This window comes from Coregonus clupeaformis, chromosome 16 (genome assembly GCF_020615455.1).
Source record: "Coregonus clupeaformis isolate EN_2021a chromosome 16, ASM2061545v1, whole genome shotgun sequence".
Taxonomy (NCBI): domain Eukaryota; kingdom Metazoa; phylum Chordata; class Actinopteri; order Salmoniformes; family Salmonidae; genus Coregonus; species Coregonus clupeaformis.
Window position 1 is genome coordinate 33,250,813 of NC_059207.1, and position 12,855 is coordinate 33,263,667.

The window sequence follows — 12,855 nt, forward strand, 5'->3', positions numbered from 1 at the left end:
ATGAATTATTGGGTCAACCTACAGGGACATGGGGTGTCTCATCCTGCAAAAGGGATTTTACAGGCATGCTGGGAACATGAGCGAAGACAGAACACGAGCTTTGGGTGGGTGGGTAATACCCAGGCGAAGGAGATGGGACTGTTTAGTCCAACGTTACCTATTACTGTAAATCCACCATGGCTACTCCCGCCTCCTGTAGTTGATCTAGAAGTGTTGGAGAGACTACAGAAAGATAGGGAGAGTGTTGATCCATCTGATTTGTTTAAGAGACGTCTGGATACTGTGTATCAGGATTGTGTGGCCATTTACACAGATGGTTCAAAAGATCCAAGGACAGGACATACTGGGTCAGCATTTGTAGTGCAGGAATGTGGGGTGGAAGTCAGGAAACGTATTACAGATCATCTGGCTGTATATACGGTGGAGCTGATTGCCATACTGTTGCCTTGCAGTGGGTGGAGGAAGTTAAGCCAGACATAGAAGTTATTTGCTCTGATTCATGTTCAGTGTTAATGTGTCTCCAGTCCTTTACCTCACATAGCAGACAAGACCTGCTTTATGAGGTGCTACAAACCCATGGCAGGATTAGACAGATGGGTATACAGATAAGATTTACTTGGGTCCCAGCCCAGTGGGGGTGGAGGGGAATGAGGCAGTTGATGTACTGGCTAAACAAGCACAGGGAAAAGCCTGATATGGACAGTGATAGTGCAGAGATGGCAAGAGCAGAGGAATAGAGATACTAAGGGCAGGCATTTATTTCAAGTACAGAGGAAAGTCGGGGAGGGGAGGACGGCAGGAAGGGACAGAAGAGAGGAGGCTATTTTAAACAAGATTAAGGGTGGGACACAGCCAGTTGAATAAGACATTAAATGTGATAGGAATGCATCCAACAGGAAAGTGTGATTATTGCCAGGAAACATAGACCGTGGAGCATGTATTGGTACAGTGTGGGCAGTATCAGAGAGAAAGAGAGAGGATGAGATCTAGTATGAGGGAGAAGGGGATACAGGAAATTAGTTTAAAGAGTATATTGAGTAGAACGTCATTAGATATAGTCTCAAATATTTTTATATTTTTTAAAAGAGCAACGGCGCTGGCAGGAAGGATTTAGTTGCTCCCTGTCTCTGGCCCACACTCCAGTACAGTAGGTGGCGGTAATGCACCATAACGTTGGATGCCAACCGCCGATAAACCCCACTGAAGAAGAAGAAGATGTAGGCTACCTACAGTGTATGCTGGGAACTGTTGGCCTAGGAAACATGGCGTCTCAACGACAGCTGTGGTATTTCGAATATCTGTCCGGCCACTAATAAACAGGCGTTGGACCATTAACGGAGCCATTTTTCCTGCTTTCTTATCGTGTTGTGGTTATGCTCTGACTTTGTGTTCAGCAGGAGAAGGCAGTCATTTACGAAACTTTGCTCTAAATATTACGGTTAATAGAGTGTCACATCCACTCTGCTCTGTAAAGACGGTACTGTACGGTTGATTGCTAGCCTAGGCTAGATAAAGAACCTGCCCCATACAGTGCAATCAGCTGGCCGACCTATGTTAGCAAGCTAGCCACCTTAGTAAAGCAGTACGAGTGGCATTAGCTAGCTAACGTAGCTGTATCGGACTTCGTTTGAGTTTGCCATCTGACTGACAGCATGTCTGTCGGGTAGTGTTGTCATTTCGGATATTTCATTTGTTTTAATGTTCGACCTCTCTGGCATTTTTCTCGGGGGAGAGAGATATGGGCTCCGGGGCCGTGGATTCGTCCCAGTGGCTGTCAGTGAAGGAAGAGACTATTTTCCTTCACGATGGACTGATTCGGGTCACGGATCTGGCTGAACTGCCCAGTGAAATCGGGGTGTCTGAGCAGGGGGACACTGAGCAGGAGGTGAGTCTACTCTGCATCATCGTTTGCATTTCGAATGTTTTCTTGGCAACAACATAGTGTAGCTAACGTTAGCTAGCTAATCGGCTAACGTTAAGCTAAATAGCCGAAAGCTACCTAGCTAGCTCAATATTTTATTCCATGAATAAAGTCACATTTAACGTTAGCTGTAGAAACCGATTCTATTTTTAGCTAATAATGTTCGTGAGTAAGGTGCCAACGTCGGCTTGACGAGCAGGTCATGACGTTAACAGCAACTATAGCAGGCGTACTATTTAGCCAACGTTAGCAGACAGTCATTTTGAAGAGGTAGTTAGCTATAACAAGGTACGTTATTCCTGTCAATTGAAATTCTTATTGCCAGCTAATACTCAATGTGGTGACAACGTTGTTTCCTTTCCTGATTGATAGGATCTAGCTGCTACAACGTTAGCTATGAATCGCACTGTATAGGCATGATGACTCACGACGTAGCTAGGTAGACTATTATCATGTCCTGGCTTTTAAATCCCCACCCTTTGTGGGGAACCCCGTGTCATTTCTGGCCCAGACATTGGGTGTTCTTGAGTGGTGGCTGGTTATTGTTGTTGTGTTCATCAAATAATGCATTGCATGCTTTACTTCAATTCTTCAAAGCACATTGGCATACAAACTAAACAAATACAATAGGGAAAGTAAATTCGGCATGTTTGCAAGCTCCTCAAACCAGTAAGTAGCCAGGGGGTCGTACAGTTCTGAGTTCAGCACATAGAAGCACAGTATACTTCCTCATTGGTACACTTGACAGTATTTAAATTAACTGCCACAATTCAATGGCAGCCTTTTTTATTTGATCAATATTAATCTGGTGTTGACACCTGTGCAATGCCTTGTGGCCTTTTACTCAACCATAAACACTAAAATATTGACTATTAGGCTAGCTAGCCTATGTGCTTGACTCTTAAAAGGCCCTTTCTGGTCAACTTTGACATTAAGGTTCAGAATGAGTACTGAATTGATGGACGCTTGAATAATCGATCCCATTAGCTGTAGGAATCCATTGACAAGTGTGCTAGGCATATCAGAGACAGACACTAGGGCGGCAGGTAGCCTAGAGGTTAAGCGTGTTGGCCCACTAATTCGAAAGGTTGCTGGTTTGAATCCCTGAGCTGACTAAGTGAAACATCTGTCATTGTGCCCTTGAGCAAGGCACTTAACCCTAACCCTTTTTTTTTATGAATATGGACTTTCTCTAGTTCCTACTACTCATACTGGAATATAATTGTGTTAACAACCAGTAAATGGTGGAATGGGGGGAATAGAGAAGGCGAGAACATGGAAATGGAGGTTTGCGACTGAGGGTGCACAGATGGAGAGTGATGTTGACCTAAACATAGACAAATTAAGGGGACACAGATTGATAGATGGTGAATGAGTGAGAGTCAGACAGATGACATGCTACAGATGGACACTGAGAATGAATCAACTTGAGAGGACTAGACTTTACTGCGTACATCTCCTGCTTCTGAAGTTTTTGTATTTTTCGTAAGGATAGAGCAGCTGGGGATAGAGCAGCTGTGCTAGCTAGCCCTGTGCACCAGGTGCAGTAGTTTGGCATCCTGATTCTACTGCTTCATAGTGGGACAGGCTTTGCTCTGGGTCTGAGAGGTGGAAGTCAAAGCAAAGGCCTTATTGCCCATGTCACTTCTCAAAATAGCCCAGTACCATTGGTTCAATAGCAGTACAGGAAGTGTTGCTTGTCCTTTCTGCAGTGGAAGGATGGATGGCATGTAACCTGAGCATCTGCAGTGTGCCTCTGGTTATTGTACTGTCACCACCATCCACCCTCCCCCTGCTCTCACTAACCTTATTCTTCTTATGTGAGGAGGAGGTAGTGCTGCACTAATTGCTGTATGATGAGGGGTGGTCTGTGGACATTGTCATTTCCCTATCAGAGAGTTGTTGAAACATTAAAACGTGTGGTTTTGTTAAGTCCTCCAGCCTCTCCAAGCAGCTTCCTCTGGTCTTTATGGAGGCCATCTACAGGGGCCATTAGTCCAGTGGGAATGTTTCCCTATGCCTGCCTCTCTATTTTGGGCTAATGTAGCCAAGCTCATGACTGATCAGGTCATCCATCAGCCCATGGGTGCTTAGATGCAGGCTACTTTATAAATGCAGACAGATCATTTGTTCGTTCGACATGGTGGGATATTTTTTGTTGGTAAAATGAATTATGCACGAAATGGCAGTGGAAACGCCTTTATGCGTAGATATTGATATAATAACCATCATATCGAAGTAAACTTGGAGTCACACAATGATATGGTGTGTGGTCCTCCCACTACGACTTGGGAAACCATGCAGTTTATTAGGCTACAGATGAAATAAATTATGTTGAACTTCACATGGTGGTGAAAGTGCACTGTGATGAGCTTGCTTGATGCTTCTTTCCAATCAATATCTAGGGTCTTATTCTGGTGACATGATGATCGATGCTTGACTGCCGTTTGACAAATAAAAATATTCTCGCTCTTATCCATAATAATGTCATCATGTAGACTAGCCTACCTGCACAGCCTCACACACTATATCTGCTAGCGGTTGGCTAGAGCGCACATGCCAAGACCAGAGTAGTCACATTTGGTATTTAACGTAACAGTTTTTGTGACAAATTTATCAGTAGAGTTGAAAACGCGATGGAAACATATTGAAAATTAGAGTTTTATTTGGTAGATAACTTAAGCGGTAAAGAAAATGTTGTGTGCACTACGTCATCAGGCACTGATTGTTATCCGCAACAAGTCCATTTGGTGGAAACACCACTGGTGGAAAAATGTGCATATTTTCTTTATGCAGCTTCTAGAATATTTGCATGAAAATCTTTCGCCAATTGGATGGAAACCTAGCTGTAGAGGAGAATCCTTTCTGCAGATTAAGGTGGAGAGGGTCGGTGCACAATCCCAGTCTCCAATTAAGGGCTCTTACCGTAATGTTAGTTGCATATCTGAAATGGAATAAAAATAAATAAAAAAGTGCCTGCTAAATGGTGTTATGGAGTCTTAGACTACACACTGTAATCGATACCTGGTTGAAACGCTGCCTAAGTGCAGATGATGCACCATTGTCCTTTTTATCTCATCTGAAATAACCCCACAATCTCTCTCTATTTTTCATACCCCTTATTTTTTAAATTATGTAATGCCGTATTTGGCTGTTTCTCTTGGTAAGAACATCTGCAACATGAATAAAATGTAAATGTGAAATTACTGTTGGTTAGAAATAAAACAAGGAGTAGCCTAGGTTATTTCTACACATATTATTTTGATTATTTTATGCATATCATTGGAATCAAAGGGTCTAACCTATTCCTCTCTCATATTCAGTTTAGCTACACATTATCTCATAGTGAAGCAGTGCTCTGTTAATTGGATTTAGAGGTCGCCAGACCCCAGCTAGATGGTGATTTACAGTCAGTGCACTATACTGGATGCCGTCATCACTTTGAGATCTTTACCCATTGTCTCCCCAAGGATTAAACCAACTCCTGTTGTTTACAGATCTTCATGACTATTTTCTGTATCCCTCACATTTTCTCACTCTTCCTCTCTATCTCCTCTAGATTCTCACATTCGAGACGAAGAACCCTGCGGAGCTAGCCGAGCGTCTCCGTGCCGTCTGTGGTAACCAAAGCAATGCGTATGCCCGCCTGTTGGAGTACCGTCTGAATGCGCTGCGGGGCCTGTGGGGGGCTCAGCGTCAGTTGGCCCTGGAGGAGCAGCAGGACCGGGAGGGGGCCGGAGGGGGCGATGAGGAGGCCCTGACCCTGCTAAAACGACAGGGCCTGCTACAGCAGCCTGAACAGGCTCCTTTCACCTCCCGCGTGGGCCTGCTACTGGTCTTCCCCCTCCTGCAGTCCCAGACACGCAGTGACCCGGCGCTCTGTGGAGTCACGGCGGAGGTGCTGCTGTCTTGCCTGCGTGACTGCCAGCCCCTCAGCCTCAGCAAGGAGCCCGCCGACTGCCTCAACGGCCTAGAAGGGCTGCTCTGCTCCTGGTTGGAGGAGGGGGTCCAGCAGATAGCACAGACCCAGCAGGGACAGGGGCAGCAGGGCCAGGCTCCGACATACATGCTCCACGCACACAGGCAGAGGGAGAACTCCGCCGCTGCCCTGGTAGCTCTCGCCTGTGCCAGGTGAGACCACACCCTTAATATCAATGCACGCTATATATAAAGAGGATAGAATAGTATCCTGGATCACCTGATTCTGCTTAGCGGTCTGGCTCATTTACTCCAGCTTCCTAATATTGGCCAAATGGTGATTAGACAAGCCCTTAAGTGTCATCCCATTTCTGTTTTCACTTTCAGTGACGTAGCTAGCCCCTGTCACTAAATATAAGCGTATCTTTCAGTTATTGTGTTTGCCTTGTCAGTGACGCTTGTCGCACTGGGGTCTTGTGTTTGTCACCTAGGTCAGGGGTTTTCAAACTTTTCTTGCCCAGCGACCCCCGCCCAGGCAAACTGGCGACCCAGGGACCCCATCATATGTTAGCAAAAAAATCAAATAATCACGTCTTGTCTTATCTTCAGGTGAATGATAATGGCAAGTAGAAGTAATCAACATTTTAAAATTAATAGATTTGGTAGACAGTTTCATTGTTTTGACCTCCCCACAGTTCATTGGAAGAGGAAGTGTAAACTCTAACATAGTCTAGCTAGAAAGGTATCTTGGCAGTATTGAGAACATTTAGCTGTTGTAAAGCAAATTCTCTGCAATTCTGCTGTTTTTCCATTGAGCTGAGAGAAAATTTTACATGTTTGAAGCAAATTTCCTGCAATTCTATGCATTTTGCCATGGCTAATGCTGTGTTCCTCTGCTCAAACATTATAACAAAATCAATGGGCATGTGCCCTGATTGCCAGGTTTTTTGAATTTTCTATTCTCCCTGACTGTCTAGCTTTTATTTGATTGTTAGTTCTCAAAGATGGTATTATTAAAAAAGATGTAATTCAATATCTTTTCGGCATGCTTTCTATCTGGTTTTGGTTGTTTATTTAAGTTGACACAAACTGGTTTTCTATCCCGAAAATGAACACTATACAGAAAACCCCCTGTTATTAGCTCCAATGACTGTAATTTCCTCCATATTAAAAGGATAGTTTGAGATTTTGTCAATGAAGCCGTTGATCTACTTCCCCAGAGTCTGATGAACAGGAACAGCTAGCATGCACACTGTTCCTGTACACTTCCAGTCATTGCGCTAACGCTATTGGCTTGTGAAACTACCTTTAACTTCCTTCATACTGGACGCAGAGGCATAAACATGGTATCCGCGGACCCCAGTTTGAAAACCCCTGACCTAGGTCACAGAGGAAAGCCCTCTTTTCTTTCACCAGTGGCTGCAGCCTGACTTCTGCTGTTGACAACTGAGCTTGACTTGTCAACCAGAACCCTCCGCCCTTTGTGTGCCCTCTGTAGAGGCCGAGAGCCCATTGTGTCAAGAACCATCCAGTTCTGGTGCTCTCTCTTTCACCAACAGTGGTGGGTGGTTAAAGAGCTAGACTATCCTCTGTCTTCCCCCCCTGATGTTTTGGGTGTGCCTTATCACTGCGTTTTTTTAAGGTGCAGAGTAGGTTAACTGTTTCTCGTCAGTGTGATGTCACCAGCTTGTGCGGTGTTTTAGTGTAATGTGGGGAGGGGAATTCTAGTTCCAGGCTGTATCATCTGTTCTTTATTACATGTGGGAACCAGCATGACAGTTACCTAAGCCACACTCACAGGCACAAACACACACAATGTCAATGACAAATGGAATGTCTTTCAAATATATTCTATAAATCCTATGATTCTATGATGACAACACTGAAGCAGAAAGTACACATTATATTATACTGTACTATCCTTGAAGCATGCATATACACACATAAACATGCATACACACACATAAACAACACAAGAACTGAGTCTGGTAAGAGTGCTTTAACTTTGCTGCCCCATCACCCTGGAACACTTTTAAATCCTGGATTGGAGGCCTGCTGACCACAGACTGCACATGTTTTTAAACCTGCTCTTTTAAGCTCTATTATGCTAACTTCCATTCATTGTTGTGTTGTGTCTATTGTGTACCTATATATAAGCTGCTCTCTAGGCCAGGGCTCACTTGGAAAAGAGATGTAAATCTCAATGTCACTTCTCTGGTTAAATAAAGAACACAATAATAGTTGGTCATACATTGTGGTAAGTAAGGTAAATATTGCAGATCAAGAAATGGCTACACAGCTGAAGCATGGAACAACATTCTCTTTTGTGTTAAAAGAAAACTTCACCCAAAAACTATATTTTGGTATTTGTTTCATTTGTCCATTGTTGATATACACTGAGTGTACAAAATATTAGGAACACCTTCCTAATATTGAATTGCACCCCCCTTTGCTCTCAGACCAGCCTCAATCCGTCGGGGCATGGACTACAAGGTGTCGAAAGCGTTTCACAGGGATGCTGGCCCATGACTCCAATGCTTCCCACCTTTGGGTGGTGGACCATTCTTGATACACAAGGGATACTGTTGAGCTTGAAAAACCCATCAGCGTTGCAGTTCTTGACACAGTCAAACCGGTGCTCCTCGCACCTACTACCATACACCTTTCAAAGGCACTTAAATCTTTTGACTTCCCCATTCACCCTCTGAATGGCACACATACACATTCCATGTCTCAAGGCTTAAAAATCCTTCTTTAACCTGTCTCCTCCCCTTCATATACACTGACTGAAGTGGATGTAACAGGTAACATCAATAAGGGATCATAGCTTTCACCTGGAGTCACCTGGATTCCCCTTCAGTCTATGTCATGGAAAGAGCAGGTGTTCCTAATGTTCTGTACACTGTGTAGTTCCAAAATGTTTTGCATGTCAGCAATCAAGTTTTCAAGATATATATAACTTGATGCAAAATGCGTCATACTGGCTGTATTTCTGTATTTTGAAAGTTATATATCTTAAACTTGATTGCTGACATGCAAAACATTTTGGGACTATATTAACAATGGACTAATGAAACAAATACCAAAAGATAGTTTTTGGGTGGAATTTTTCTTTAACACTACTAGGCCTACCTGAGCCCTTCTCTCAACTGCACTGACTTTTGCTCCCTCCCATTCCATGGTTTAACACGTTTTTGTGTTTCCAGAGGGTCCCTGAAGACCTTCATCCACACCGTTCACCTGCTGCAGAAACAGACCGACCTGGGCCAGCTCCCTGTGGCTGATGTGCTCTACAGGTGAGTCTAGTATCCTCATGCCTCGATGTGCTTGGTGAGACACCCTTGTGTCCCTTCTCTGTGTTGTCTTCATTGTGACCTCTTTCTCTCCTAATCTGTCCCACCCAGACTCCTGGTGCTGGAGGGGGGGCCAGGCTCCCCGTCCTGTCTGCTGGGGGGCAAGCACAGTGTCTCCTGGGGCTTTGAGGACATGCTGCCTACGCCTGACAGCAGCGCTGGAGGGGCAGAGAGCAAAGGTAAACCCCTGTGTGTGTGTGTGTGTGTGTGTGTGTGTGAACAAGAGCTCCATTGGCCTTGGGATAGGGGGCAAACTTCCTTTGAACCGGACCTGGGGTGGTTTTCAACTAAGGTTGCTTTTTTTGCAAGCTCTAAATATATTCCAGTCTAGTTATCGTATTAGTGATTTTTGTGCTGTCAGATAATTTTCACAGTACCATTATAGAGTAATGTGTATGTGAGTGCACTACAAGTGTAATTGTTAGTAGTAGTGTTTTGGTTGTTAAGTGACAACGGCGACCAGGCTAAGTCCTGCTGGCCCTCAATCCTTCCTCTCATTATGATTGTGATTTATTCAGTCACCTCTTTAGATCATTTATATTTGATCCTTTGTCTGGAGCCGCTTAGAACTCCCAACACTGAGCCAGGGGGAGACATGGAGTCATCATTCTCTCATTGGCTGAGGCTTCTGAGGAGGGCATCATGCATTGGTTATAGGGCAGGGTGGTGACTGGCAGAAGTTTGAGGGAGAAAGGGGAAGGGAGGGTCATTGCTTGTTTCCTCCAATCGATGGGCTGACCTTGGAGAGCCCTGTAAGGCGATAGGACCTCAGCAGCTCCCCCTATAGGAGGCCAGTTGAGAGGCAGAGACATGGCAGCTAAAGAATATAGTAGAGCTGGCCGGCCGTGGGCTGGGGGGCGTATCCCTCTCACCTGCCAAGTGCCAACTACAGGCAGGTTCAGCCAATTAGAAATAGTATTTTTTCCCAGCCTTTCTTGTTGATTGGCTGACTAGTCTCCTTTGATTCTGTTTGGCCAATGCTGTGTGTGTGTGTGAGACTACTTACTTGGAATTTTTTTTTTTAGAGAAGTGGTAGTGTCCTGCAAGAACCATATTTACACCTACTATGCTATAAAATGAAGGACAACATTAAACACGAATTGTCAGTACAAAAATTAGGGCTATACTGTCAGACTGTCCCTTCTGTCTGCACCATGATGCCTCACAGTGGGGAGAAGATGTGAGAAAGCATACAGATGGACATATCTTTCAGTCGCTTTATCGCACCCCTTCTCCTGTTGTTATCCCTTCCTCTCTATACTGTCCTTCCTCTCTCCCCTCCATTCCTATGTTTTTTTGCTCCCCCTTCCATTTTTCTCCCCCTCATCTGCTGTTCCTCACTCAGTCTCTTCCTTCCTCCCTGCTGTTGCAGACACAGACCTAGGGCGCTGCCTGGCCACAGATGGGCTCTATCTCTACACCACTAACTCCTTTGGGAGAGGGATCAGCAAGCTGGGCTCCGGTTTGCACGGGACACTGAGGTAACATGACACCCCTGCCTATATCTGCGGGGAGAGGGAGAATGCAGAGAGAAAGAGTGAGAGTGCCTCACTTAAAATAACCTCAAGTCCAATTTTACTTGTCACATGCTTCGGAAACAACCAGGTGTAGACTAACAGTGAAATGCTTACCCAACAATGCAGAGAGAAAAATAATAGAACATATTTTATTTATTTTTATTTTTATTTCACCTTTATTTAACCAGGTAAGCCAGTTAGGAACAAGTTCTCATTTACAACTGCGACCTGGCCAAGATAAAGCAAAGCAGTGCGATAAAAACAACACAGAGTTACATATGGGGTAAAAAACATAAAGTCAAAAATACAACAGAAAATATATATACAGTGTGTGCAAATGTAGCAAGTTATGGAGGTAAGGCAATAAATAGGCTATAGTGCAAAATAATTACAATAGTATTAACACTGGAATGCTAGATGTGCAAGAGATTATGTGCAAATAGAGATACTGGGGTGCAAAAGAGCAAAATAAATAACAATATAGGGATGAGGTAGTTGGGTGGGCTAATTTCAGATGGGCTGTGTACAGGTGCAGTGATCGGTAAGGTGCTCTGACAACTGATGCTTAAAGTTAGTGAGGGAGATAAGAGTCTCCAGCTTCAGAGATTTTTGCAATTCGTTCCAGTCATTGGCAGCAGAGAACTGGAAGGAATGGCGGCCAAAGGAGGTGTTGGCCTTGGGAATGACCAGTGAGATATACCTGCTGGAGCGCAGACTACGGGTGGGTGCTGCTATGGTGACCAATGAGCTAAGATAAGGCGGGGATTTGCCTAGCAGTGATTTATAGATGGCCTGGAGCCAGTGGGTTTGACGATGAACATGTAGTGAGGACCAGCCAACAAGAGCGTACAGGTCACAGTGGTGGGTAGCGTATGGGGCTTTGGAGACAAAACGGATGGCACTGTGATAGACTACATCCAATTTGCTGAGTAGAGTGTTGGAGGCTATTTTGTAAATGACATCGCCGAAGTCAAGGATCGGTAGGATAGTCAGTTTTACGAGGGCATGTTTGGCAGCATGAGTGAAGGAGGCTTTGTTGCGAAATAGGAAGCCGATTCTAGATTTAACTTTGGATTGGAGATTCTTTATGTGAGTCTGGAAGGAGAGTTTACAGTCTAACCAGACACCTAGGTATTTGTAGTTGTCCACATACTCTAGGTCAGACCCGTCAAGAGTGGTGATTCTAGTCGGTTGGGCGGGTGCCAGCAGCGTTCGATTGAAAAGCATGCATTTAGTTTTACTAGTGTTTAAGAGCAGTTGGAGGCTACTGAAGGAGTGTTGTATGGCATTGAAGCTCGTTTGGAGGTTTGTTAACACAGTGTCCAATGAAGGGCCAGATGTATACAAAATGGTGTCGTCTGCGTAGAGGTGGATCTGAGAGTCACCAGCAGCAAGAGCGACATCATTGATATACACGGAGAAAAGTCTCGGCCCAAGAATTGAACCCTGTGGCATATAATAACACGAGGAATAAATACACAATGAGTAACGATAACTTGGCTATATACACGGGGTACCAGTACCGAGTCGATGTGCAGGGGTACACTTCCATTCAGCCACAAGCATTATTGAGGTTGGGCACTGATGTTGGGCGATTAGGCCTGGCTCGCAGTCGGCGTTCCAATTCATCCCAAAGGTGTTCGATTGGGTTGATGTCAGGGCTCTGTGTAGGCCAGTCAAGTTCTTCCCCACCGATCTCGACAAACCATTTTCTGTATGGACCTCGCTTTGTTGCTCCTAGACGTTTCCACTTCACAATAACAGCACTTACAGTTGACTGGGGCAGCTCTAGCAGGGCAGAAATTTGACAAACTTACTTGTTGGAAAGGTGGCATCCTATGACGGTGCCAAGTTGAAAGTCACTGAGCTCTTCAGTAAGGCCATTCTACTGCCACTGTTTGTCTATGGTGATTGCATGGCTGTGTGCTCGATTTTATACATCTGTCAGCAACGGGTGTGGCTGAAATAGCAGAATTTGAAGGGGTGTATATACTGTACATATAAGTAGGGAGCCACGGAGCCTCCTCCTGTCATGTCCTGTTCTAACTCTCCTGTTCCCTCCTTCTGACCTGAACTTCAAAACCCCTCTGCCCTACTGTATTCCCTCTCTGATTTATTTCACTTTCTGAGCAAAATATCATAGGAA

At 44.7% G+C, this 12,855-nt stretch overlaps 1 protein-coding gene across 3 annotated transcripts in view; it reads left to right on the forward strand.

Annotated features, from left to right (window-relative positions):
* The first annotated feature begins 1,251 nt into the window (after positions 1 to 1,251).
* The window catches only part of LOC121584859 (probable E3 ubiquitin-protein ligase HECTD4), a 59,882-nt gene continuing 48,278 nt past the window's right edge, over positions 1,252 to 12,855 (forward strand). For all 3 annotated transcript variants that reach the window (XM_041901034.2, XM_045225692.1, XM_045225693.1), the window contains exons 1-5: positions 1,252 to 1,885; positions 5,481 to 6,052; positions 9,046 to 9,135; positions 9,244 to 9,371; positions 10,565 to 10,673. In XM_041901034.2, the coding sequence (XP_041756968.1) occupies positions 1,739 to 1,885; positions 5,481 to 6,052; positions 9,046 to 9,135; positions 9,244 to 9,371; positions 10,565 to 10,673 (1,046 nt within the window). In that variant the 5' untranslated portion in view covers positions 1,252 to 1,738. The remainder of the gene's footprint in view (positions 1,886 to 5,480; positions 6,053 to 9,045; positions 9,136 to 9,243; positions 9,372 to 10,564; positions 10,674 to 12,855) is intronic.